At 49.6% G+C, this 26,994-nt stretch overlaps 10 protein-coding genes across 10 annotated transcripts; 6 read left to right on the top strand and 4 right to left on the bottom strand.

Moving 5' to 3' along the window:
* Window positions 1-288: 288 nt before the first annotated feature.
* On the top strand, window positions 289-912 carry BKA55DRAFT_688663 (uncharacterized protein; the record flags this gene model as incomplete). The annotated part of the gene is made up of 1 exon (XM_046199249.1): window positions 289-912. One exon carries the CDS (start codon window positions 289-291, stop codon window positions 910-912), a length of 624 nt encoding a protein of 207 aa, XP_046051221.1.
* Window positions 913-1,271: 359 nt separating this feature from the next.
* On the top strand, window positions 1,272-2,118 carry BKA55DRAFT_564657 (uncharacterized protein). The gene has a single exon (XM_046192503.1). It carries the CDS (start codon window positions 1,420-1,422, stop codon window positions 1,945-1,947), a length of 528 nt encoding a protein of 175 aa, XP_046051220.1. The 5' UTR covers window positions 1,272-1,419; the 3' UTR covers window positions 1,948-2,118.
* A 330-nt stretch (window positions 2,119-2,448) lies between these two features.
* On the bottom strand, window positions 2,449-3,307 carry BKA55DRAFT_538037 (uncharacterized protein; the record flags this gene model as incomplete). Its single annotated transcript, XM_046189991.1, has 2 exons — window positions 2,449-3,186; window positions 3,245-3,307. The coding sequence occupies 2 exons, from the start codon at window positions 3,305-3,307 to the stop codon at window positions 2,449-2,451; spliced, it is 801 nt and encodes a 266-aa protein (XP_046051219.1).
* A 6,091-nt stretch (window positions 3,308-9,398) lies between these two features.
* BKA55DRAFT_592900 (uncharacterized protein) lies at window positions 9,399-12,440 on the top strand (the record flags this gene model as incomplete). The annotated part of the gene is made up of 1 exon (XM_046195463.1): window positions 9,399-12,440. The coding sequence occupies one exon, from the start codon at window positions 9,399-9,401 to the stop codon at window positions 12,438-12,440; it is 3,042 nt and encodes a 1,013-aa protein (XP_046051218.1).
* A 317-nt stretch (window positions 12,441-12,757) lies between these two features.
* Window positions 12,758-13,998, bottom strand: BKA55DRAFT_564639 (U1 zinc finger-domain-containing protein). The gene is made up of 6 exons (XM_046192502.1): window positions 13,910-13,998; window positions 13,839-13,844; window positions 13,673-13,774; window positions 13,476-13,619; window positions 13,353-13,421; window positions 12,758-13,301 (listed from the first exon to the last, which is right to left on the bottom strand). Exons 1-6 carry the CDS (start codon window positions 13,917-13,919, stop codon window positions 13,018-13,020), a joined length of 615 nt encoding a protein of 204 aa, XP_046051217.1. The 5' UTR covers window positions 13,920-13,998; the 3' UTR covers window positions 12,758-13,017.
* Window positions 13,999-14,296: 298 nt separating this feature from the next.
* BKA55DRAFT_508623 (emp24/gp25L/p24 family/GOLD-domain-containing protein) lies at window positions 14,297-15,097 on the top strand (the record flags this gene model as incomplete). The annotated part of the gene is made up of 3 exons (XM_046187452.1): window positions 14,297-14,506; window positions 14,561-14,684; window positions 14,775-15,097. 3 exons carry the CDS (start codon window positions 14,297-14,299, stop codon window positions 15,095-15,097), a joined length of 657 nt encoding a protein of 218 aa, XP_046051216.1.
* A 969-nt stretch (window positions 15,098-16,066) lies between these two features.
* Window positions 16,067-17,584, top strand: BKA55DRAFT_538033 (uncharacterized protein; the record flags this gene model as incomplete). Its single annotated transcript, XM_046189990.1, has 4 exons — window positions 16,067-16,188; window positions 16,243-16,740; window positions 16,792-17,116; window positions 17,171-17,584. 4 exons carry the CDS (start codon window positions 16,067-16,069, stop codon window positions 17,582-17,584), a joined length of 1,359 nt encoding a protein of 452 aa, XP_046051215.1.
* Window positions 17,585-18,120: 536 nt separating this feature from the next.
* On the top strand, window positions 18,121-18,829 carry BKA55DRAFT_538032 (Flavinator of succinate dehydrogenase-domain-containing protein; the record flags this gene model as incomplete). The annotated part of the gene is made up of 2 exons (XM_046189989.1): window positions 18,121-18,334; window positions 18,390-18,829. The coding sequence occupies 2 exons, from the start codon at window positions 18,121-18,123 to the stop codon at window positions 18,827-18,829; spliced, it is 654 nt and encodes a 217-aa protein (XP_046051214.1).
* Window positions 18,830-19,280: 451 nt separating this feature from the next.
* On the bottom strand, window positions 19,281-21,405 carry BKA55DRAFT_323826 (Mis12-Mtw1 protein family-domain-containing protein). Its single transcript, XM_046185692.1, has 4 exons — window positions 21,058-21,405; window positions 20,134-20,991; window positions 19,913-20,081; window positions 19,281-19,862 (listed from the first exon to the last, which is right to left on the bottom strand). Exons 1-4 carry the CDS (start codon window positions 21,143-21,145, stop codon window positions 19,427-19,429), a joined length of 1,551 nt encoding a protein of 516 aa, XP_046051213.1. The 5' UTR covers window positions 21,146-21,405; the 3' UTR covers window positions 19,281-19,426.
* A 1,014-nt stretch (window positions 21,406-22,419) lies between these two features.
* On the bottom strand, window positions 22,420-24,308 carry BKA55DRAFT_508897 (bZIP transcription factor; the record flags this gene model as incomplete). Its single annotated transcript, XM_046187483.1, has 3 exons — window positions 22,420-22,735; window positions 22,787-23,972; window positions 24,230-24,308. The coding sequence occupies 3 exons, from the start codon at window positions 24,306-24,308 to the stop codon at window positions 22,420-22,422; spliced, it is 1,581 nt and encodes a 526-aa protein (XP_046051212.1).
* Window positions 24,309-26,994: the final 2,686 nt, after the last annotated feature.

The raw sequence follows: 26,994 nt of genomic DNA, 5'->3' as shown, positions 1-26,994 counted from the left end.
TTCCCTCTTATAGATTACATTATATATCCTTGCAGTGTACACTCAAATCAGAGCGTTGGATTGTAAAAGCTGGTTGGAGTCCCATATCGTGCCCGGGCTCAGTTTCCATGGCATAGAATCTTAGTGTCTTCATTTCGATCCTCTCACCGTTACTTGCTTCAGTCATCCTCGGGGCAATCTCACCTTGTCGTGAGATATCTCCTGACAAATACGTTTCCTCTATTGCACCGCCAAACTCGCCGTCCTTTTTTCAACATAGCCATCTCAGGTCGCAGACTTCTTCACACGATGACTATGGAAGACTTTCCAGTTGATGGCGCGCTTGTTGGCAAAGTAACAAATTACGTTGAGGAATATATGTCCAATTATGACGCATCGCACGACTTCAACCACATCAAGCGTGTCCTTCGTCTCTCGCAGCATATCCAATCTCATACCCCTTCAACACGCCGAAATTTGGTCACGCTGGCCGCGCTGCTCCACGACGTTGGCGACAAGAAATACCTCCGCCCTGGCGAGGACCCTTCTCGCATGGTAGCATCCGTGCTCATGTCCTTCGGCGCACCGCAGACCCTTGCCGACACCGTCCAGGCCATCTGCCTCGGCGTCAGCTACTCCTCCGAAGTCAAGGACCCGGCACGGACGCGGGCTCTTGTGGACAAGTATCCGGAGCTGGCCGTTGTTCAGGATGCCGACCGGTTAGATGCCATTGGCGCGGTGGGAATTGCGAGGACGTTCGCATTTGGAGGTGCCAAGAGCCGGACGTTGGAGAACACTATGGAGCATTTTGATGACAAGCTTCTATTGCTCGAGGGCATGATGAAAACAGATGAGGGGAGGAGGATGGCTAGGGAGAGGACGGAGAGGCTACGTTTAATGAAGGCATGGTGGCAAGAAGAGACTAGCGAGTAAAGTGGTCTTCGAATAATTGATGAATCTAACCCAAAGCCAAGAAATGGAAAGCTAATTCCATCAATTTCTTATGATAACAAAACTTTCATCTACTGGTACTACTATCTACCTAGACTCGAGTCGAGCACAGTTAACAATGGCGTCTTACACTTCTAGTAACGGTAGGCTAAAAGCACAGTCAGTCTGGTCGACTTACGGCCCCCACAAGTCTTACGAGAACCCTTACGGGAACCCTTACGAGTGCCTCTACGAACCAATTGGCTCTCTTGTACCTGACCGAATTGGTGGATCTACGTTGACTTTGTTGGCTGTCTCACATGAGAACCTGTACGGATTGGGAGTTTGTAGGACGGGCAAGACATCAGCTCGGAAGATTATTCGCAAATAGGGAGGTACCTAGAGTAAGATATAAACAATCATCATCATAAAGGTCGCCGCTTATATTTCTCCTTAACCTCGTCTTTACTCACTCCGCGTATTTGACGACACAGCATTGAACCTCTTACGATGGCTCCCTCGCGATCTGTTACAATGGAAACGCTCCCCACAGAAATCATTATCCAGATCCTCGACAACCTCCAAGCCCCAGCTATTAAGCAAGTCCGTCTTACATCCCGGATCTTCAACACAATACTTGCAAAGCGAACCTTCGAAGTCCTTGTCTCATTTCTCGATCCAGTCGTTGCTCAAGACACTCTTATAACGATCGCGCGAGATCCAAAACGACGCCGTCGACGACCGTCTATCTGGTCACCAAGATGCAGCGTGCCACAGAACCTACCCGTTGATGAATCATTTCTAATGGCACTGTGGGCTGGCTTGCGCGGACAGTCATGGGCTGTAGAAATGGGTGTAAATGGGGTCAAGTTGGATGTAGATAAATGGCAGATCGGAGTGGGGAGAAGCATAAGCAAAGAGGAGTTGAGGGGGGTTCTGTTTCGTTATGCACTTTATTTGAGTTATACGAGCGAGTGTGAAAACGAACAGGACGCACCGCAGGCTTGGGTATTCAGTACGATGTGCAGCAAAGCATAGCACTGAGGCTGTTTATGCTATGGGTTTCATTTTTACCGAATATATGGACATTGGACCAAAGGGCGAGATAGTATTTCCTTGTCTTCAAGTCCAATAATTATTTTGCGTTTCAGAAAATTGATGTTATATAAGTCTTACACTAGTGCAACAAATCGAGGACAAATATGCGTTGTAGCAACCGTCTATATTTAAAAGGCACCCTTTTAGGTATAATGTGAATCAAAGTCTAGTCTAAATGAATGGTCGCTAGTATTAAATGTAGAAATTAGTATATAAGTCGTGTGCATATGCTTTCAGATCTCATATAATGCATCTCCAATCCCGTCATCGCTAGGCCCAATCCATTGGTGTCCATAGCGGCAATAACCCCTGTTTGTAAACGCCGTTCGCTTTCGCAAACAAAATCAAATCATGCCCAAATGCCATGCTTTCATGCATCATGTAAGGATCGTAAGAATTTTGGAAAAAGTGTTGTAGTCAGCGGACCGGAAAGTGTCCATCTTAGATCAGGTAGGCGGCGGCGAAGCCAACGATGGCGAGGAGGCCAGTGACGGCGTTCATGGGAGCCCCAGCAGTTTGGACAGTCTCAGGAACATCAGAGGATGTGGAAGGCAGGTGATCCTCGGACTCGGAGCCACCGTTGCTTCCCTTGCTGCCGCTGCCGCTGCTGCTGCCGCCGTGGGAACCGTTGTCAGTGCCATCATCGTTGCCGCTCTCCTCACCCTGAGGAGACTTTCCACCATGGTTACCAGGATAGCCGGGGGTGGTTCCATTATGGTAGACTGGAGCACCTCCAGTAGGAACAGGGTGGTAGGTGTGAGGAGGAGGGTTGACAGCAGTAGCGTTGTGGCCGTGGTCGTTGGGGACGGTGTAAGTGATAGTCTTGGTCACGCTCTGGCCAGGGTTGGTAGGATGAGGGTAGGCGTAGGTCTGAGTCTTGGTGATAACATCCTGACCGGGGTGAGTAGGTACAGGCTCATGAGGCTTGGGCTCAGTAGGGTTGGGGTAAACAGGCTCATGAGGCTTGCTGGGCTCAGTAGGGACCTCAGTGACAGGGCAGACAGTTGTGGAAATGGCGATGGTCTCGGTAGTAACATGACCCACAGGGCAGTCGACAACAGTAGGGGGGCACTGAGTGATAGTATAGGTCTTGGTGCTGTAGACCGTGCTGGTAGTGTACTCAGTAGGCTTGGTAACGTTGGCGGGATGGGTGTAGACAGTAGTGAAGCCGACGGTAGGCTAAGTCATGTAAGTCAGTATAAATTTGACAGATGGATAGTAATCCTTAGCAACTTACGTTCTCGTAGTGAGCGTTGGCAACAGCAGCCGCAGCAGCGACGATGATTCCTGAAGACCTCATGATGGTGGTTGGTGTTTAGTGGTTGTGCTTGTTTAAACGAATGTACTTTGTCAAGGAATCTAGATCCTAGATCGACAGAGCTAATCTTTGAACGAAAGACGACGGTGTATAATATGATGAGAGAAGGGGCTGGAGGCGAGGCAGAGCATTTCTTATATCTCATCGACCTGGTGGCCTAATTTGTTGGGTAGGTAAGCGAGATAGAGCGGAGCCGACTAAAGTCTTCGTCAATTCGATTCTATTCCAAGCCAATGACGGGACTAGCTCTTGTGAGCAGGGCTGATGATAAGCCCATGGCGAAGTGGCTGTTGGAAATGGCGATATGGATACGAGGTGTGGGTTGTCCGGTGCCAAGACCCTGGATCTCCGTATTGCTGACAGCTGTTAACCACCATTCACGGCACTCCCCCCATGTCCCAAAGAGGAAGACAGACCCAAAAGAGCCATGCTGCTTCCTTGGCTCTCGTTATCGTCAACCAGCAGCGGGCCATGCCATGTCCACAGCTGCACCTAGCAAAGTCTAGAGCAAATCTCTGCATACAGGACCCACGGTGATAGCTGTTAGGCTCACCAAGCTTACAATTTCAAAATTTGTCTTGACCTGACCGTCAACAGTGGTCCAAAGACTTGGCAATGCACCTCTGTTAGGGAATTTCGTAATGCGACCGGAGGGTCCAGGATAGAGTGGCACAATCAGAACCCTACGCGCATGTGTGGCTATGTCAGTATGTAACGATTCGATCTCGTGGAAAAGCTTAAACATCCAGTTGGAAATGGCGGACGTAACGTCAGGTCAATCAGATGTGTAAGGCTGCCATCAAGAATTGACAAGGGCTATTCTTGGAAAATGGCGTTCTTTGCCCAAGCTAGCGGTCCGCCACATGCCCTGTGCCCAGCGCCGGGGTTGCCGGGCCACGAGCGTGGAGCCCACCCATCTGAGCTGAGCCTCAGAGCAGGTCCCCGGATTGCTGATTGCTGGTAGAAACAACCGAAATAGCTGGAATGTTTCAACGGCCTCCAGTGTCCGATGACTTCATCGTGAATAAACCTCCGAATCTCGTGCTCTGAACCCAAATTTGGATTCTCGGATCCTCCAAATAGATCTCCATGGGTGACCTATAATCGGGTGATAAAGTGCTGCAGTCTGGAGATGGATCGGGTCTTGTCATCATTCATCCATGCAAATCAAGAACACGACCAATTGCTGAGTGATTGTGACTCAGTGGGCAAGTGACCATTACCAATAGCCCTCTTTGCCCTTCCTTTTACAAGGTGCGGCCGTCTGTTCCATCTCCATTCGTACATCAATTCGATATCAGCTTGCTGACTCGTATCGATCACACCCTTTCTCGCCCTTGCAGTATCTTTAGAAAGAAAAAACAGGCGACCGTCACTGGCTCGGGAACTCTCAGTGACAGGGGTGCGTAATCTGCTAGCAAAAACTTTCTCGGAGTAACGTTGCCAAGGTTGCTCAAACTTTACCAGCTCTAGGTTACCCGTCGGGACCTAGGGTTTTGTGGCTTGCCCTTAGCATCATAGCCACAGCCTCATCGGCACTCAGCCTCAGGTTCTAGCGTCAGGCTCCATCTACCAGTAAGCTTTAGGGAACTGGACCTGGACCTGGCGACGTTGATAAATATAACGTGCAAGTCTCCGTTCGGATTCGCAACAGGGCCTCCGGCTCTATTGTGGGAATCGGTCCATAGAGAAATCCGTGATGAAGAGCAAGTTTGACTTCACCACCAGCTCGCAGACGCCACATAACGTGAGCTGTTCGTCTAGCCTTTATTCAGGTGACATCGGCGAGTCAACATACTGCGGGTATGGCCAGGACAGAACTAGACAACAAGGCACGATGCCCAAGATGAGGGAATTAACAAGGCTGGCCATACGAATCCGACAGCGGCTCGTATCTTTGTCGCCATCAGCACACCTTATCCCCGCACGCAATTGCTGCAAGATCAGGCTGAATGACCACTCACCTCGATTCTGACGATAATCGGCCCATTGTGTGCAAGAACAGCTATCAAACACGCAGGTGGCCCTTCTGGATCTCAAGATCTCGTGGGAGCGAATTCCTGGCCAGAGTCCTTCGTTGCGGGGATTTGCTGTCGAGGTTGGCGAGGTGGAAAAGCTCTGCATGGCCATCCTGCTTGCACTCTAAGCTTATCGAGCTGCCCTGTCGATTTGGCCCAAGCTGCACCGGTGAGTGGGGGTTTATCAACCCGAACAACCCTTTCGGCGTACTGCTATGGCGCTCGAGCCTTCCAAATAGTGGATGATTTGGGAGCTGGAGCAAGGATGCTATAGTTTGGTTCAGGTGTTGATCTGTGGTGCTGCACGAAGAAATTTGTGTCGTTGCTCTACGGCGAGATGAGGTTTGTGACAACAACGATGGGTTTTTCTCATCCTCGCGCGTGACTTGTTAGTAAGTATGAGCATATCATTCCTTGTCCTAAACTATGTGGTTTTGTATGACTGTTCACATGGATGCTGGGGTGAGGCTGATAGATGGTCTTCTAGTACCTAAATACAATAAACTGGAGGCAGTTCTCGTTATTTCTCTAGTTACACTGAGTTGTATGTCTCACGCTTCACGGTGCGGTGTTGTTTACCTTTTTTTCTTCTTTTTTTTTCCCTTGCTTAGTTCATTGCTCATATAAAATACGACGATTTCCATCTGCTTGATTTTATCAGCGCCCGCGTCATCCTGGAACATTTCTGGGCTTGGTGAATATTCCAGTAAAAAGATTGCCCAACTACAAGGGCCTGAAACCACACGCAAGCTTGACTATCATCGAATATTCACACCTGTTTGGGGATCTTAAGTTGTAGTGCTGAGTTTACGTTTCGATATATCAAGTATAGGTTGGTAGGAATTTGGGAATGGCTACAGGGTAGTCCAATCGCTTGCCAGGATGATAAAAATGAAGTACTGCTTGAGTAATAATAATAATTATGAGTTGAACGCCTAGTATATACTTGAAATAGTACATTATTCAACCTCTGGGGTAGCCAACCTTTCCTTACACCTTTTAGTAAATCTATATGTTTCATATACTGAAGATTCACAGGCACAGATAATTCCATTACAAACTTCACCTAGTATGTGTAACTCTGTAGATACTAGCTGTCATGACAAGCTAGGTAGGTAGGTAAGGTAGCTAGCTGTTCATAGGCGTGAAACGACCACTTTATATCATACTGTATTTGGGCATATTCAGATGTACCGCACCATACATACAGTACCGGAATTTTTCACCCTATAGGTAGTAACGTTGTGTTCTTATCGTATCAGGAACAAAGCTCTATGTCTGTATATCACCATTGTGATATTCCAGGAAAGCGCTTCCCTTATAGTAGACATCCACCCAAGGCCATGGGGGGTTTTGATCATGATAAACACCACTTACGAGACGCAGTGACAGGAACTCAAAAATAGTCAGGCACTGAGAGTTTTCATGATATCATATCCATTAAAAACATTTGCACAATGAGCGAATCAATCAGCTACGCTGACGTCCACTTGCAGGGCTGAATCTGAGACGTGTGAGGCCGCTGCACACTTGTCTTAGAACCTGTCACAACTGTTTGTTGGGGTCTGCACCCCTGAGGAGTGCATTGTGTATGTCTGGGCTCTGTCAATAAAATCGTACCCTGATCACGGCGGTTGACTGAGCATCAGTTATTCATTCAAGTTCATGCGTAGAATCGAGTGTAGGCTCAGACATTCGGCAATTTACCCATGTAAGAGTCAATGAATATCAGCCGATTTACCTGCCTCTCTTATTAGTCCCTGATAAGACGCGAGATTGGAAAAGAGAGAAAGAAAGAAGGCCGGTAATTGCTCTCGCTGCACGACTTGCAGCAAATGATTCTGATTCGATTATCCTGACATGCAATGGCAGGTGAACAGATGGACGTAATGGCTGTGAGTGAACGGAGTGGGAGAGGTGCTTTCGATCCTGACTGGCTGCTCAAGACAACACTTATGCTGGCGTGCAGAAACCCAAGCTTTGGTCATAGTGGCTTTGTCCCAAACCCGGCAGGGTTACACCTCCATCACTGCGGATTTGTCCCCCGAAACATGAGAAACTTTGTTGGTGGTGTTATGCGAAGCACTCGAGTTGAATATCAGAACTGTAATTGAAGTGTCACAGTGGAAAAGATCCATTGAAAGGAAGGGCGGAGGACAAACAAACGAATACTAGGGCCTACCAGCCCGAGGATATCCAATAATTGGATCCTAAAACAAAAACTTGTAATGTTGTCAAAGAGACATTCAGCCAGCCATCAATCAATCTGGACAAACTCGATTGGGACTACTTCTTCCACCACCACCACACCAACGATATGAGTGGGGCACTTTGTTCTTCCTGCACTCTTGACCAGGCTATGATCCTTGCATTTTTCATTCTCTCGGCAATCAAGGAAAGTTGTGTGAATGCAAGAGAAAAAGACAAGAAAATCATTATATAAAAACAATACCTGACCTCTACTAACGAACGACAAGCCTCGGTCTTAAGAAATCTGTAGTATGAACTGCTCGTTTTACCACAAAAGGATACTATTCCTTCATGGTGTTTCTTCGTATGACAAGATAAATAAGGCTATTTAGAGGTACCCTGTTATCGTTATCCTCAGTCCCATTGATGCATTCTCTCGTTTTCTTGCACCCCTTAGCCAGTCTGGCCTCTGACGCTGCATACCGTTACCCACAGAGTTGAAAGCATCTGCCCAGAATGTCCCTTCACCCCTCCATTCAACTTTCAACTCATCGCACTGTCTCACAGTATGAGGAAACGCCTCGAGTTCTAACTAGGCTTTAACTGAGACGTCTGGCTCTGCCCAATAGAAAGGTCATAACGGCATAACCCAGCTACCGAGCTACAGACAAAGAACTCAATGTCATCCCTTGCGTATGTGGCAGCGCCCTTGGAACATCTAGACACTCTAGCGAGATCCCATCCGCTTATTCAGTTGGCCCCTCGCAAGACTCGGCATTTGTGCTACGACAGTATGTACTGTACAGCCCTGACACGTCCATTATTGCATTGCATTTCCCTGCGCATGAAGCAGCAGGAAGCTCAGAGACTCTGCAACTAGAAATAGAGATCCAGATTTAGCACTTAGACGAAACGAATCCAATGGCACCTCAAACTCAAACCATGGCCCCCAGCTTGAGGTTGCGTCAGTGGTCCAATGCCAGAAACCAGAACCGCCAATCCTCACTGAGAATGGAAGGACAAGACTCGACGACTCGCTCCTGCACTGGGTGGACTCGACCTCATTGAATGTGGAGTGGAGGGAAGGAAGCGCGCCTGTTGGCCCGGGCCGCTGGGCCACTGCAGCTCGTGAAATGCACCACTGGGGCCACTGAATATGTCTTCTAGACCACTGAGGGCTGCTAGAAACTCGCCCCCTTTAGCGTGTCCCCCAGGTGCCCCCCTCCTTCTCGATCCTTGACAGGACTTGCTTCTTCTGGACTTCCATGGCTGGGTTCCTCCACTCTCCCGTCATCTATCTTAGTAGGCAGTCTAGGTACTCTTGTTCCTCAATCAGTCTCTCTCCAATTCTCTCGTCATCTCACCTCACCTCATTTCCTCGTCCCTGTTCCATCTCTGGCATTCTTCCTTTGATCCCCGTCAGTAGTGACTGGAACCAAAGACCAACCGTCATCTCATGTGCCGACTTTGACGTGATTGCGACTCGAAACTTCTTACTGCGCCCATCTCTACCCCAAGTATGCGCACTCGACTCTCGCGCTCGACACTCGACGCAACTCTCTAAGCCAAGTTTGCGATTGTGTTCGGCGTGTCGGTTCACGTTCGTAGCTGCTTTCAACTGTCGCTTTGCTTAAGACCCGTCATTCTTCAAGCGCGTCGCTTCCCTACTTGTATATCTCGGGCTACCGTCTAACCTGTTCCTGTTGTGTTCCGCAACTGTTCCAAAACCCTGCTTCCCGTCCGATGGCAGCCAGCATGCCAACACCAAACCGTTCCAACATCGTTGCCGCGAGTCAAAAGTTTTAGAAAGCTTCTATCTAATCAAAGCCATGCTATCAGCACACTCTATCCCATCGCCAGTCATGATGGCATCTCCCGCCGATTATCCGCCCCAAGCACAATATGAGACCAGCCCAACCAGTCAATTACAATTCAAAAAGCACAAGGTTCTTCCACGACCTCGCTCCGAAAGGATCTCCTCCTTGCCAATTCGAATTTCTAGTCCTTTGACTAGGCATGAGCTGGCTATCAACACTTCTGTTTCTGGCAATGGCAACCATCCATCGAGCCCACGAACTCTTAAACATCAGTCGCGAAGGATAAGTAGTGGTCCAGATCTACCACCAACTCCGCCGAGACATTCGCGCCAGCCCTCGGAGAACTCCTCTGGCAAGACAAATAGTCCAGCTGCAACCGATGTCGCCTTACGAACTCCCCAGCCATCGTATCTGCGTCCACCCACCACGCCTCCTAATCAGAAGATTCCGCCTACGCCCGATGTGACACCGCCTCATTCCACAAGTCGCCCGCAATTATTAAGACCCGTTATCATTGACCGTGCTGGTTCAAGTACTACTGCTGGTGAATCCCAATCTGGTTCCTTTACCACTGCGCGAGAAGAGCCTTTATCATCCGAAGATGAAGACAAGCCTGTTATCAATCAGAACTCACGACCAGCTTTACGCAACATCCCAGACCCAAGTTCTCGTATTGCCAGGTCTGAAACCCTTGGTTTGGCTTTGGGCAACCTGGCACCTCCCTCAGAAGGGAGCAGTACGTCCAGGTCACTAGTAGGGGATTGGGGTCACAACGACAGCGACTGGGGCTCCGTGAGCGAGGTAGAACAGGAATGGGACCACAATTTGCAAAGACTGGTAACTGTCAAGAAGCGACCTGAAGCACTTAACATGACCCGTTTAAGCCCAAATAAGGCGAGAGTCGTCGAGCCCAACATAATCATACCGACACAAGCAGCTAAAGCTGTGCGCGGCATGCCTTTACACCAGACAACGGAGACACTCTCGAGAGGCACTTCGAGCCGTGATGTCCCCCCCTCAGCTACATCGAGTACAATCGCAACTTCTGACCCACGCAGGATGTCGGCTATCTCTACCAAATCCACTGTCTCAACTGTTGTGGAGGCTTATCTTTTGGACACAGCCCCCAAGAGGCAGAGGACACTGCGTCATGTGCGAAAACAGACCATTCTGAGAGATCCGACCAATGCATCCTCCACCTCAACCGCAAATTCCCCAAAGTCGGACAGATCGCATACTGATCCACGCGGTCGAAACCGTCCAAGTGCTCCGAAGTCAGAGAGTCAGTCTTCAAACGCGACACTTAATTCTATCTCGAGCAGCAGGGCTCGACGCGAAGTTTGGAAAGCAGGGGGCATACCTGTGGTGGTTGTCCCTAGTCGGCTGTCATCGCACAAAACCAAGTCCAGAGAGCCGTCACTGAGGTCGCACTCTAGCCGAAAGTCGAGCCGCACCACCAGCGCCAGCCCCACACTGAATGATAGATCATCAACGAAAGATGAGCCTCCCATTGTACGGCGTCAATTGCGAGGTCGTTCCTACTCCATGTCCGAAAGCTCTGATGAGAGAACCATGGATTACCCACCTATCGTGCCTGCTCGCTCGTCTTCTCTATCTGCTCCTACCAGCCGTAACGGTTCAAGAGCCAGTTCCCTGACAACCGAGAGTATGAAGCTCCACAACGCCTTACAAGAATACCTCAACAAGAAGAAGGATACACCCAGAGTGCCCGACCTTCGCTTCTCAGAAGAGACGCCAGGGGCACGAACGATTTCCAATGCGTCAGAAAGTCACCGTCGGTCAAGTTCTGAACGCCACGACGACTTTTTGAACGCAAAGGGATATGGCTCGCAAAACACTCCATTCTCGTTGGCTTCTGTCGACACAAATGGGACCAATCCAGTGGTATCAGAAGCACTCGCAGTCCAAATGTACCCTCATCAGAACTCATCCCTATTGATGGTAGATCACTCGACGAAACCCTCTGAGTCGCCAGATGAGACTCAATCAGAGGCGGAGGAAGTCTTGGATGTGCCAATGCCGACTGACTCCTCAGAGGACATTCCCGCCACACCTCCCCAGCCAAAATTTTCTCTCGACGATGTTGACTCTCCTCTTCGGAATCCCCGAGCGCCTCCCGAGCCACCCAATCACCCACCAGTTATCAACTTCATCCCTGCCACCCCATCAGGAACGACTCCAGCTCACGAGAAAATGGCTCAAATGGGCAACTACTTCGAGTCAATGAACGAAAAGCCCCCTCGCCGTCCTTCTGTGGTACGCCGTGCTTTCAACCGTACACGACGCCACTCGGTTGATTATACACCGTCAACCCGAAGACCTTCGAGCTTCTTGTCGCGCACTTTGTCCCTTTCACGTACTGGGAGGATCAGAGGAATGCCCACTATGGAACGTGAGCCGGCGTATCCTAGCTCCGACGACAGTCCAGTAGAAGAAGACAAGTTGCACCCTTTTTGGCGTCCTCATTGGTCTAGTGAGGACTCAGACGAGTGCGATGGGTACTGTGACGATGACTGTGATCTTCATTGGTCGGATGAACTGGGTGATCAAACCTACCGATATCCTCTGGTAGACAACCGACCGAAAGGACCTCAGAGAAGCTTCAGTTCCAGGATGAAGCGCACATTTGCCGTCCTCCCGCCTCGTGATGGTTCCTACTACACCAGCTATGATTGGCCCACTACTGAGCGTCGCACAATTGGGCGAACTCCAAGTGGTAACCTCCGAGTTATGAGACATCGGTCTAGTCTCGAATCTCTACGACGAGACTACAACGACGATGAGAGGCCACATTCGGCGGATGGTGAAGTCAAGAGATCATTCTGGCGAGCCAATAACATCCAGAGGCGAGCTAACAAGGAAAAGAGAAGGCTTTCCCTGGGAAGCAGATTAGAGGAGTTGCAGAACCTCCCGCGCAAATTCAGCGAGAGGCGGCGTGAGAAGCGATCACAAGAGCTCCGCAAGAAGATAAGCGGGCCAAAGGAAGTTCGTGATGGGGTTGGAGAAGTCATCAGATCGAGCACAGCTCGCGATCATTACCAGTCCTTCGATAGGACGCCATCACGCTGAGCTACTGATTAGGTTTACTGGCGCAGATCGTGTTCTTGGTCTACCGAGAGAGGTAAACGATTTCCACTGTTCGGTACAGGAGATATAAGACAAAAGGTTCATGACTGATGATTCACGCTTTACGACACGAATGATGGAGGGTTATGAAAATGATGTTGCTTATGATTTGCTATTCGAGATTTGATTTTGAAGATATTCTATATGGGAGGCTAGTTGGAGGATGCTTTCACATTAAAGAGAGTGGCTCTCATGTATGATAATTACCCGTACGCACACGCACACACACACGCACACACACACATGAATACAGTATATATACACCATAGTTGTCAGACTAGTGCGGCAGTAACAGAACCATGTAGCCCTGGAACTATCCATAATAAGCCTAAATTGTGAGACGTTCAATGCTCATTTCGCGCTCGAGTAGCCCACCTCTTATTAAACAAAACGTTTTCCTCGCAGTATCTCAGACTGGCAATACTTTCCATTTTCCCAGTTCTTGTCTCTAACGCCTAATTCGCCAATAATGCTATGGGTAAAATCAGCCCAAATCTCGTCCTTGCCACAGAAATGACACTCATCGCTTCTCATGTCCATGAGCGCCTGCTCCGGGAGGGGCAAATCCGGGTGGGGGAACACCGCCAGGTGGAAATCCTTGGCCGGGCGGAGGCATACCAGGCATGCCAGGGAAAGGAGGAGGGGCACCGCCGGAAGCACCAGGTCCTCCTGGGGCACCTGGAGGAGGGAACGGAAAGCCGCCTGGAGGAGGAGGGAATGGAAGACCGTTAGGAGGAACAGGCATGCCATTGGGCCCAGGGAATGGGGGCATGGGGGGCATGCCTCGACCACCGCCGGGAGGGGCTGGATTCTGTCAGAAATGATTTCTTCCTTTAGGAAAAAAGAGGTGCTTACGAGGTAGTCCTTGAGGAAACTGTCCAGGAGGTGCACCTGGCATTCCTGGGAAAGGCGGAGGAGGGATACCTATCATGTGTAAGTGCTCCTGGTGTCTAATTATCACGGTATCTTGATTCTTACCGCCTGGGAAGGCGAAGGGAGGGGGAGGAAAGCCCTGTCCAGGTTGGTTTTGAGGAAGCATAGGGTTCGCGTGGGCCTGGCCTTCGGCAGCATAAGAAGAGGTGATGGAGTCGATAACGGATTGAGCCTTCTCGTGGCCGATTTCTGCAAAGGGTGTCAGTTCCATGACTATAATATAGCCTCTAGGTTGAACACACGTTGGTAATAATCAACTACATTTCGTAGATGGTTTCGACCACTGTTATGAGCCTTGCGCACGCTCATGGAATCATGCGTGAGGTAGACATCGCAATAATCGCCTGGGAGCAAGAGGTCAGTCGGAGGGGTCTTTATCGATTCGGGCGCACCAGGGACGGGGCTCACAGAAGACTGTAATATTGAGTTAGCGAGAGTTTTCTCTTAGAGATAAGTGATTGATTAGAAGGTAGGCTTACACTTGGGCATCTTGAAAACTTGCGCGATCACTCTTTTTGAGATATCAGTAGATGATAGTGCCAGTTTATGTTTAGACTGTGATGTTCAGGCGCGAAAACGCCCTGAAAGTTGACGAGGCTGGACCCACACGTGATGGAGGCGACAAGGCAAGTGCCAAAGTTCATATAATTGGTCACAAGTTAAACTTAGGGGGCCTCTCTCCCGCATGTGGGGCACAGCTCAACTGGGACACCTTTCAGTTAGACCCAAGTTCATGTCGAAGCCCCTTGTCTGTCTTAAAGAACTACTCTACGTAGCCTTTCCTCTCCGACCTACCATCCACGATACGATATAATACGATTATTGGAGAGGGAGACCAACTTTTGTTACAGAACGTTCGACCGACAATGGCTGTCCAAAAGACATTGTTGCAGTATATCTGCAGCGTCCTGCTGCTTGCCAGCGCTGCCAGCGCTCTGAAGTTCGACCTGATCGCACAAGCAGAGAGCTCGAAGAGGGAACGCTGCGTGCGCAACTTTGTCGGAAAGGATACACTCGTCGTGGTAACAGCGACTGTCGATGGTTACAAGGGCGATGGTATGGTGGTGAATCTCTACGTACGTTGCGCACAGATGCATATGAGTTACAAAGCAGAACTGATATGGCTTTAGATTCGAGATGCCGTTGGCAACGAGTACGGTCGGCCCAAGGACGTTGTCGGAGAATCAAGGACCGTCTTTACATCACATGCCGACGCTGCCTTTGATGTCTGTTTCGAGAATATTGTTACTGGTTGTATGTGATAGTCCCTGATTGCAGCATGTTTGGTGGTTTCCTTGCATGCTCCGCTCTAATCTATTGTTTAACATATTGACAATTCTTCAGCTCAGCGAATCAACAACCCTACCCGCCATGTTGAACTCGACATCGACATTGGCGCCGACGCCAAGGACTGGTCCGCCATCCAGGCCACCGAGAAGCTCAAGCCTGTTGAGGCTGAGCTCCGCCGCATCGAGGAAATCACTGGTGAGCTTGTCACCGAGATGGAGTACCTCCGCTCCCGAGAGCAAAAACTTCGAGACACCAACGAGAGCACCAACAACCGTGTTAAGTGGTTCGGTATCGCCACCACCTGGTTGCTTATTGGTCTCTGGGCCTGGCAGATCATGTATCTCCGTGCCTACTTCCGATCCAAGCATCTTATTTAAGAGACTGGTTTTGCATGTGTGTCGTCTATCGGGTCGGGAACCTCCTTCGAGCCTCGAACAGTCGGGCATTCGGGTCCTGAAGACCTATAAAAGGGCGTTGGAGCTACCTACGTGACTGTGACCCTCCATCTTGATTTCGTTTGGCCATGTTAGTGGTTTCCGGGCATGCTTGTGTTAGGAATCCGTAGCATGTAGGATTGGGCCTTGGCGGTTTAGGGTCTTTGTGTCTTGAAGAGCTAAGTGTAACAAAAGTCATGGAAAGAGCAATAATTTTACGTATATACATGAGGTGTTGAGCCTGTTGAAAATGCACGCGACTAACTACCTAGCTACCTAAGGTAGGTGGTCCAATCATATGTAACACAGTGATTCTCTTGCCAGGCAGAGCATTATTTTCATCCAATCAGATAACACAACAGAAGGCATTGCTTGCCTTCTGCACTCAGAGTTTGGTTTTAGCCCTTTCAATAACTCTCTGTGAGATAGGCAACAAATAAAAAATAGCACCTCATTTTTCAAACACTTCAGGGGATATACACTTCGCCTGTGGCCAATAGATATCTTCAATAGATAAACCAAAAGAAATATATACTTTTCTAAAGACCAACCTTGTTTTCCACAGTTATATAAGGGCATTTCCTTCAGTGACTGTGACAGAAGACCAAACCCTCTTCTTATCTTCTCAGATCCATCCAATCTTCAAGTCTCAAAACAACAAAAATGGCTATTCCATTAGCCATAGGAAGGATATCGATGTTTATATGCGACGTGTATTCCGAGATACCTGTCTAGGGTCCTTGGGGCACCATTCTGATTGGTGCGCTGTCACTTATCCCAGCTCTGACTCAACTTGGGAAGGTGCTGAAGCCCAGCCCACGCTGCCCCTCCATACCCACTCTTGCCACTGTCACTTGGAAGACCCCGCGGTGCCTCAACTGGACAAGGAAAACAAAGTCGAATTTGGACAATATGGCGGACCTCAACCCCCCCAAAACCGCCGTTCAGGACCAGGATATTAATCCTTGGTCCGTCGAGGGAGCTCAGGGCGAGAATGGTGAAGTTGCTGCCATCGACTACGACGCCATCTGCTCGTACGCGCTACCCCAATAGACTTGAGCATGATGTGACTAACAGTTTGCAAAAAGGAAGTGGAAGACCTCAAAGATCGACCATGCGCTTCTCGAGCGATTCGAACAGGTGACCGGCAAGAAGCCTCATCGCTGGCTTCGACGCGGCCTCTTTTTCAGCCATCGCGACTTCGACAAGATCCTAACAAAGTACGAGCACGGCGAGCCCTTCTTCCTCTACACTGGCCGAGGACCCAGTACTGGCAGTCTTCACCTTGGCCACACGATCCCGCTCGAGTTCACAAAGTGGCTGCAGGATGTCTTTGACGTGCCCTTGGTTTTCATGTTGACGGATGATGAGAAGGCTTTGTTCAAGGACAGCTTGACATTCGAGGACACCCTGGCATACGCTATGGAGAACGCTAGAGATATCATTGCGCTTGGCTTTGATGCTAAGAAGACCTTTCTCTACAGTGATCTCAAGTACTTGAGCAATCACTTCCTCATGAACGCCTGGGAGTTTTCCAAGTTGGTTACTTTCAACCAGGTCCGTGGAGCCTTTGGCTTCAACGAGAGGTAGGTCGAATTGTCCACGTATCAACTTACCACATCACTAAATGAACACAGCACCAACATCGGCAAGATCTTCTTTCCTTCAGTGCAATGTGTCGCTGCTTTCGCTACATCCTACCCCGAGATTTGGTCTGACGAGCCTTCTCCCGTTCGAACCAAGCAACTGGGCAAGATCCAATGTCTCATTCCCATGGGTATCGACCAGGACCCTTATTTCCGGCTCGTCCGTGACAATGCCCACCGCATGAAGAACCCTTCGCCAAAGCCTGCCTTGATTCACTCCAAGTTTCTCACTGCCCTGCAGGGTGCTGGTGGCAAAATGTCATCCTCGAACCCAAACTCGGCGATTTTCATGACTGATACAGCTAAGCAGATCAAGGTAAGGCCGTGTGTAATACAATTGATGGGCAGCAGCTAAACTCATTTACTACAGAATAAGATCAATAAGTTTGCCTTCAGTGGTGGCCGTGAGACGCTTGAGGAGCATCGCGAGAAGGGGGGAAACCCCGATGTTGATGTGGCCTACATCTACCTCACTTACTTTGAGGACGATGATGAGAAGCTTCAGAAGATCTACGACGACTACAAGAGCGGCGCTCTTCTCACTGGCGAGTTGAAGAAGATGGCAATTGAGGCTCTTCAGCCTGTTGTACAGACCTTTCAAGATCGAAGAAAGGCTGTCACTGACGAGGTCCTTGAGTCGTACATGAAACCTCGAAGACTTCAGTGGGGTGGAAACCCAAACCCCAAGCCTAAAGAACCCAAACCAAAGGAGGAAAAGAAGAAGGAGAATAACGAGAAGAAGACTACTGAGTTGCCTGACCGTACTGCGGAGAAGTCGGCCTAGACGTCGTGCCCAGGAGAGTTGGGTTTCCTTCGTTGGAGGAAGCAAGATAACAAGATTTACGAATAAAATGGAGTCACGTCTGTCTGTGTATGTGTCAAGACGCCCTATTGCCGTAAAAATTCTTCTTAATCATTTCTTCATAAAGTTATTCCCTGTGTAAGTTATCTATGGGAGGCAAGAAAACTTAGGATAGAGATCCTAAGTGACGAAGATACTTAGGCAAGTTTGGTATATCTAAGCAAAGCCTTTAGAACAGTTAATTTTGGCACCCTAGCTTAACGTCTGAAGTTTTCTAACTCCCCAGGGTCATATATAGAACCCTGTCGCATGAGACGCCTCCCCCGGACCCACCCGCTCCGGCTTGGAAATTATTATTCGGCCTCGGCTCTTGAAAGTCTCGGAATCTCGACGTCAACGACAAGCGCTTCTTATTTGCCACTATTCTCCCGAGTGCTGGTCTTTTTTCGACTTCACAAGACAACATCACTCTGCTATATCTCGATCGCCCGACAAAACTCCCTCAAGAAAAAGCCACCATGGCCTCTCTCATTTCGCGCACTATGCGCCCAGCCGCCGTACGCCGCATTATCTCCATGCCCGTTAGACCCCTCACCACAACAGCCTCACGGCGATCCGACAATGTCTCGTCCTCAGAGCTCAAGGTGGGCGAACTTCAGGGTGCCAAGTTCAGAGTCGAGCCTCTACGCCGGGTGGGCGAGGATGACTCTACCAAGCGGGCTCGCCTCGTCTGTACGTTTTCAACTTTTCGTTGATCAAAAGAACTACTAATGATTCCGTTCAATAGACCAGTCCCGAAAGCGAGGCACCTTGGAGTCTGATCTTCTTCTATCCACCTTCGCAGCCGCCCATCTTCCCACCCTGTCCCCGGAACTTCTCGACCAGTATGACTTACTCCTCGACGAGAACGACTGGGATATTTACTACTGGGCCACGCAAAAGGAGCAACTGTCCACGACGAACCCTTCGTCCGCCCAGTCACCATCTACCACTGACATCGACGCAAAGCCTGAGAGCGATCAGATTACCCGACATCCTCCTTCAGGCGAATGGGCGCAGACTGTGGGCAACTTTAAGCCCGCCTACAGGCCCGTGCCTGCGCGCTGGAAGGACAGTGAAATTCTTGAGAAGTTGAGGGCTCATGTGAGAAGCCGGAGTGTTGATGGTGGTGAGGGTGGTGGTATGGGTTTTATGCCTCCCCTTGAGCCTCCCGAGCTCAAGAACTAGAATTTAAATGGGACGCGTAGGAGGAATTTGTCGGAAATTGCTTTTGAAAAAGGTCACGCAAAGTCATTGTACTATACGCCTAGCATCATGTATTATCACGGCCATGGGGTCTAGAATTCTGAATATCAAGATAGAACGTCCATGTCAGTTAGAGGAGCACTGAATACACCTAGGGGACGAAATGAGCAGTGTGTGGATTCATGTGGATTCGAGTGAATTTTCCACCTGCTGCACCATGTGTGAAGTCTCTTCTGCATATTGGCAACTGATAAAACACATATAACCAACCCTTCCAGACTCCTCATGCCTCGAACCTGATTCGCAAACTCCGTAGGATATCGACTTGTGACCTCAGCCCTAGAACAAATGCAAAGAAAGAAAACCACCAAACAACAATCAAATACGGCTCAGGAATTGTTCGTAGGCCATGACAAAAAAGCAGCAGAAATGAAGAAGCGGGCTCGAAAGGAGAAGGGGGCGCATAATCTTGTCTTGTATCGTCTCATCGTCAATGTCATAGGCTGAAGAAAAAAGGGGGCCATGAATAAAAACAGAGGGTATCAAGCCCGTTCGTTCCAAATCCAAGGTTTTGCTCCGTCACCCGCCTCCTTCCGGCAGAATATTCCCTAGACTCCTTAGAACTTCAATGACCGGCATGTCCCTGGTTCCTGCGCTCGCTTTCTCTCGCTCCTCACGTTGTCGAAGACGAAGCGCGCTCACACTGAGGACCTTGTCCGCTTCTTTGCCCGCAACCAGAACCCGCTGCTCGAGCTTGTGAACATTATCGGCAAGCTCGTCAATTTGGAACTCGAGTGATGACTGGATACTGCGTAACCTTGATTCTGCCTGTGACCGAACAGCATCGAATGAGGCTTTCTCATCTGCAAGAAAGCCTCGGATTTTGCCTTCATCTGAGTCTAAGAGATCAAAATCGGGCAGAACAATAGATCCGGTCTCATCCTCGGAAAAAAGAGGTGGTTGTTCCGGCGGAGGTTTTCGTATTGCTTGCCACGCCCTCTTTTCATCTTGTAATCTATGAACGAGGTTAGTCCGGAGTCCAGTCAATTATTTCAATAGACATACCTCTTAATGTTGATTTCCAGCTGAGCCAATTTCTCGTCCAACTCGATGTTTCTAGGATTGGGCTTCAACACAACAGGAGCTTTAGGGGTGTCGTCCTCTCGACTAAACCAGTCCGAGAATTCAGATCGAGCCGCAAAGTCTTTTAGTAGTTGGTCCTGAATGGCACGAGCTATTTGTAGTCAGTATTCAAGAACAATGTGTTATCTGAAAATGGCACTCACCACCGAGAATGGCATTAGAATTCGGTGTGCCATGAGGGGGCTTCCCTGACAGGGCGCGCTCGCCACACCATGTTAACAATTGCTTCATACGTCGAGGTTCTGTCAAGCCTTCGGCTTCAATGTGTTTATAGAAATCCGCCGGGTTGACCTCTCGATGAGGTATTGCTGTTTGTCCACTCTCGATCAAAGAGCTCGCTCTTCTTCCACGGTTACCAAGGCTGCTCCGCCTGTTAGAATTGCCCCCCTTTTTTCGCATCTCTTTATTCCGGTTGATAATGGGCGTGTCGCTCATTGGCAGAGCGATCGTGGCCGACTGCGCGGGCAGTTCGCGTTGCGGCGACTTGTCCCAGTCCGGAGGCGGTCGAGTAGACTTTGCACGGGTCCCCCGTTTCTTAGATGCTCCATTGACACGGGGAGCTGGTACCGGTTCAGGTACTGCCTCTGGTTGGGGCCCGGGATCGGGTTCTGGTGCTGAGGCTGCTTGAGGAACGACTTCATCCTTTGTATCCCCCGACCTTCGTGTGCTTCTCCTAGTCGATGGTCTTTTAGGAACATTAATTTGTCGCTCATCCGACGCGTCAACACTCGCTTTTCGTCTACTACTCTTCCTTGTCGCAGGTTTTGTCGTTGCGTTCGTCTCTATCTCTGTAGGCTCCTCCTCCGCAATGGTTCCATTTGTTGTCGGCGCCTTAGCAGCGCGTTGCTTCGGAGGTCGTCCCTTCGCATTTTTCTTCACCGGCTCCGCCTTTGGCTCTGGCACTGGTTCTGCGTTTGATTCATCTGACTTATCCGTCTTAACTCGTTTCGATTTTCGAACAAATGCGAAATCATCGTCGTGCTCATAATCTGTCGCCGCCGCTGCATTTTGGCGGTCAGCGCGTCGTCCCTTCTTGATTTCATCGCCGTCGTCATCAATTGACTTACCAGCGAGACGCTTGCTCAATCGTCGCCCGTGCTCGTTGCTCATGCTAATTACTTGAAGCGGCCGCCGAGTCGTCACCAGAGTCGTCATGGGTGGCGCATTCGGGACCGTTGACGATGCGATTTTTTTATTCTGGGGTCGTGATGCTGGGGAGTTGTCGGTGCGGTGCGGTACTGGTGGAGGTGCTGAAACTGTCGCGCAGGGTCAAAGAGGCGCGTCGCGTCGCGATTCACGTGTACTGGCTGCTTAAAAATGTTGTATAAAACGCTCAAGTGCTATCGCAACGCAATTCGTGACGGCTTGGTCAGTTTATGGCTTCATAGATGGAGATGTGCGGTTCGCGACGTTGGTGTGACTGTTTAATCGCATCGCCTTGTTTACATGAGAGATGATTTGCCTGTTCAACGCTAAACCCAATTGGACTGCTACCTGACCCCACCTTGAACTCGCTCTTGCCTAGAGGTTCACCATGAGCTAGCTAGTGGAGCCCAAATTCAAACAACGTCAATGCCAACTCGAACGACGACTTTCGACAGCCATGAATTATGAAGCTGGCTCAATGTTTGAAATCTGGATGAATAGATATGTCAAAAATGGCATGCGCTACTACTAACAGCATCTTCAATGAAAGTCGTCCGCAACCCAATTGGCTTATAGAAACTAGGTAAATGTATAGCTTTGATTAAGTGATGCTGCCATCTAAGGTACACGTAAAAACAAACACTGTCAAATCACCGGTAAAAAAAGACATAATATATACTCTTCGTGTTTCAAAGTGCAACTATCGTTCGTTTCAATCGCAGCTTGTGTTGCTTGCAGCTACGTACAAAATCACAAAACCATAACACCAAAGAATTTGATCTCCAGGAGCCGAATTCCCCAAAACGCCCCCCACCCAAGTTGGCAAAAAGGTCAACCTGGCCAAACACCTTTTTGAACTGCACGTTCCGTGTACCTTGCTGGGAAATACTTTACGTACAAGTTAAAAGTTGAAACGGCGCTGCCTCTAGTAAGAAACACTCAAGAGAGAGCGGCGTCCTCGCGCAAAACAAGAGCGTCAAGTGATCTCCAAGTGAAGCTCGACAAACTCCTGGTCTCAGACATCGCCTCCGTCTGGATGCTATGTTGCCTCCGATCAAATGTTGTACAGCTCAAATGTGAAATGAAGTTGTGAGCCGGTAGGCTTCCAGTGCAATAACCTAAACCTTGTATATGCATATAATAAATAATTACCTCGGTGAGGTCGAATGGTGTTGTGATTGAGGAAAGAAAGGGTCGTCAAGTCCATGCATTATATGGTTCGATGGAGAAGCGTGGTTTTGCTCAACCTTGACAAACGGTCCTAACTGGGGCTGTAACTCGTTCTATGAGAAACGCCGCTGGACACCCTGGCCAGCCATAACTTGCTGGTTTGGCATAGGTGCTGCCATGCCATAAGGGTTAATCTGAGGGTTGTAAGGCTCAACAACCTGGGACATAAAAGCACCGTGTATTCCTTGCTGCTGAGTGACTGGGCAGTCCTTGTGGGCAAGAAGAAGTGTCTTCAAGTTGACGACTTCCTCTCTGAGCTGGGTTATCTGCGCCGTCAAGGCGTCATTCTCAGTACTGAACATTTCGACCTTGGTCTGCAGATTGGCCAACCACTGCTTCTTTCTCTGGCGACATTTAAGAGCAGCGACACTGTAAAGCAATTAGTGACACGAGTAATAATTGATACTGTCATATACATACCGATTGCGTTCAAGGAAGTTCTTGCGTTTCTCCTCGTCGGTCATCTTGGACTTGGAACCACCATCTTCATACTTCATTTTGGATTCGTCATCAGACATATCCATATCCATAGACATGGAATTGTTAGTCTTGGACTTCTTATTAGCAGGAGCCTTGGAGGGAGGTTCGTCCGCTTTCCTTCGGCCATTCACCGCAGGGGGGTTCTTTTTGCCACGGCCACGGGTATTAGGTCGTGCCTGTTCACTCTCATCCGACATCATGCTTCCCTCACTCATACCACGAGCGGAGCCAATAGAGCCGCCGTTAACACTTGACATTTGTGGTGAAGTATTCATGTTCTGAGGCGCGACAGGGGCAGGATGAGCGTGACCAGGAGCACCTGACGTCACAGCGAATTGGTTCGCGTTTTGAGCTCCGTTTCGACCCTGGGCCAACATAAAAAGGCCGTTTGCAGCGTCGTTATCGTGAGGGTCGAAGGGCCCGGACGCTGGCTTCGCTTCGGACTTATTGTTTGAAGCACCGTTGGGCATTTCTTGGGGTTGGGAAGTGACAGAAGGTTGTTGGGATTGCTGTGCTTGGGAAGCTTGCTGTGCTTGAGACCGTGGAGCAGCGCCGTTTTGATCACGTTTAGCCGCAGCACTCATAGCAGTGCGATGGAAATCGAGGGTGCTGGGTGTTGCTCCACCGCTAGCAAGCTGAGCGAAGAGTGCTTGGGAGTTAGGACTGGGGGCAGGGAACATAGAACCACTGCCACCTGGTGTCAAACCCGTCCTCAAGGAGGATTCGTTAGGAGTAGGAAATCCGCCGCGAAGATGATGTGTATCGCCAAAATAATCATTAGCCGGACCAGAAAGCATTGCCGGACTCAAAGGGCCAGTACGTAAAGAACCTCCTCCCCAATTGAATGGTGTCGCGTTACTACCAGGCAGAAGAGAGGACGGTGATGTCAATGCAGCAACTGAAGGTAATTTTGTTCCCCCAGGTGTCTCTGGAGCGCCCCCGAAGGACTGCTCGAATGGATTGGGCTCCAGACTGAGAGATCCGCCGGCCTGAACCGCGAAGTAGTCGGGGGTGTTGCCTTGTTGTTGACCGGGTCGAGGAGGAGGGGCAAGAGGTTTGGCTTGTTCGGCATTGGCAGCCTCTAATTTCACGGTAGGATCGGCTGCCTTCGTGTCGGTCGTGGTTTCTGCGACAAGGCAAGATGTAAGCAGGCGTTGCAGTCAATCAAAGCAAGGGGCCTTGGTTTGACGATGACGGAGGACAAAAGACGGAGAAGGAAAGCGATGACGGAAGTGGACAGAGATGAAGATAGAGTAGGGATGCTCAATGCCAATGACGAGTATACGTCATTGCAACAGGATAGGGTAAGGCAGAAGATATGTATGTGTAAAGTCGACGCTGTGATGAACAAGAGGATCAAAGAGGGGAAAGTCAAGAACATACCAGGTTGAGCAGGAGAGCTGTTGGATTGCTTGGGGGACTTCGACTCACCTCCAGCAGAGGCTTCAGTTGTAGTCCCCATGATGACGATGATGTATTATATCTGGGGCTGGCGGCAAGGTTGAACAGTGCTGGTTGGATTGGACGTGTGGGGTGGGTGGCAGTAGAGTAGCAAAGATGGAGGAAGACGAAAAAGTCAAATGAGGTCAGAGGCGAGGAAGAACAGAAAAGCAGCGCGGCAGCTGTCTGAGACTCTACTATAGGACGGCACGGTTTTAAGAGTTGGACCAGGGGCGATGGCCGCTTTTCGACGAGTCAATAGCGCAGACAGCGCACAGCATACGCTCTGAAACTTCTCCAACCAAGGGAATGCGTCCTAAAAGCTCGAGCGTGGATGTGAAAGGGAAATTTGCTTATACTCGACACTCGACGTCAACGAAGCAGAAGCGGAAGAGCGGCGCGCGCGTGTCTCTTCTGTAGACAGAGACAAACGATGTACTAAGCGAAAGATTGGTTAAGAAAGGGGATAAGGAAAAACAGGCGCGAAAGGCGTTCGTGGTGGAGTTGAGGCTCGTGCCTGTCGAAGCAAAAAAAAAAAAGGATACGATAGATTTGCGCCGTATCTCGAAGAGCGACAAAGCGGGTGTTGCTATGCTTGCGGGATTGCGTCGATGGACGAGGATTGTGAAAGGATTAGATTGAGAAAAGACGTCAGAGATGACGTTGTGGGCAACGAGGAAAAGAAGGCGCAGAAAAAAAAGAGACGGCGGCGGCTGGGCTCCTGAAAGCGACTTGAGAAGGCCTGGGGGGGCGAAAAAATAAGGGAAAGGACTTGACTGAGGGGGACGCTAGGCCGGCTGACAAAACCGACAGGCACTGGCCTCGCGCCTGGCTACTGGATACACCCTAAGGTACTAATGTAGGCATCCCGGCTCCCACACTGTAGGCACTGTATTTGATTGCATCGTTCGATCCTCCCCTCCAAAAAGGTCCGGGGAACCAACCAGACGCGTGTATTTTGGGCGAATCACTTGTTGAGTTGCAAGGTAAGCTAAGTTGGGGCCCAGGGGACAACGTTTCACTGATTAGAAACCCCGGCATCAATCTGTAAACAGAAGTGTCATAGAAGGACGCCAGAATAAGAGAGAGTCGATCGTGATGGGCGAGCATCATCCCACGAATCGGTGATTACAGCTTAATGCCGCCGAGCTCTCTCCGTGTCATGTGGTTAAGCCATAAGGTATAATGGTATTCTACAGGTAAATCGTCTTTATTATCTATCATGGCTTGGAAATGACTGCGAAACAATCGTTCAAAATAGACTCAACGTTGGAAGTCATAATTGGTTACATACTTTTTCCAAGGATAGGTCCAAAATCATGAAATGAGATGTTCAGTTTCTAACACTGTGCGGGTGCAAAACGTGCTAGCATTTTTTCTGTCTCCACACCCCATTTCCAGCAGGAGCCAGTAAAACAAGTGGATACTTGGACCGGAGCACCACCGTCATTCCCACCTCATTCAATCCAATTGGCGCATTTTGCTATGATGACGCAAGGAGTGGTCTCGTCAAGCTCATCTTGACAACAGCAATAATTCCTTCACCACCCTCAATCTTGGAAATCTCGCGACTGGATCCGTTTTCAGTTCCCTGACTAAACCCGAATACTGTCTCAATCTTGATTGAGATTTTAGATTTGTTAGATTTAGACTGAGATTGGATACCAAGAGCCAAGCTTGAGGCCCATGTTGCTGGTTGAAAAGCTCCGTGCTCTTGGAACTCTAGGTTCCAGTCTGGGGCACGCTCCCGCCCCTTGTCTGACCTTCATTCTGGAAACGAAGGTTCAAAGTCACGTTTCTGTATCAGGCTCTTTGCTCGTGGCTGGTACTGACCCCACGAATCTCTATCAATTCTGCAACATTCTACCTTATGTGTACTTCAAAACCCCTCACGGTCTTCATGGATTTATAAGTCGGAGGCGTCGTTGAGGGATCGACGTTGGTTGCAACACACCCCCTGAACTCTAGAACACACACCTAACTCGCGAAGAGGACGGACTGTCTTGAGCCTGGAGAACCTGTTGACGGCTTGTTGCAAGCGTCTTTTGACCAGACCGACTCTTGTTCATGTCCTTGTCTATCTCAATCAGCACCCAACTTACGGGATCATTTTCTTTCATCCGTCCTCAAGCCCCTTTCTTTGCCAGGGGCGGATTCGCAAGAACTTTGACATTTGGATTTGATACTGTATCTTTCACCAGGCGAGTTCCACCTTAGAAATCAAGGCTGCACGCTAATGGCATGACCCCCTGGACTGGGTTGGGTCCTCAGTCCACCCTGGCCATTCACAAGCAATATCGCATTGTGTTCACGCACGAGTGTGCGTTGTCCTGTGAAGTCGTCTGTTGAGACTGTCCATTGATATTCTCGGATCATGATAAACTCTGATGGCGTTCGAGTTTTCGGGGATATGCAAGAAGTGCCTTCGGCATTTTTGCGAGGAGGTACGTGAGCACTCGGCCGATGATAGGCCTTCAATGGGACAATAGCAGGCGTGATAGGAAATCCAATCATGCAAAACCTGGCGTACGGAGGGGAAGATACACAGTGTCACCTTGAAGGCAGACATGCTCGAGGACAAAACACTGTGTCAGTAACTCGTACAGCAGTTATTGAGGCGCCATATGACTTGCTCATGACGTCAGCTCTTTCGACCATTCACAGTTGAGACATGGGACTTATCAGGTGCTCAACGGCTTCGTTTCTGT

The sequence above is a fragment of the Fusarium redolens genome, assembly GCF_020744475.1.
Source record: "Fusarium redolens strain MPI-CAGE-AT-0023 chromosome Unknown BKA55scaffold_6, whole genome shotgun sequence".
Taxonomy (NCBI): domain Eukaryota; kingdom Fungi; phylum Ascomycota; class Sordariomycetes; order Hypocreales; family Nectriaceae; genus Fusarium; species Fusarium redolens.
The sequence above is the reverse complement of the archived record's forward strand: the minus strand, read 5'-3'. Positions and strand labels throughout refer to the sequence as shown.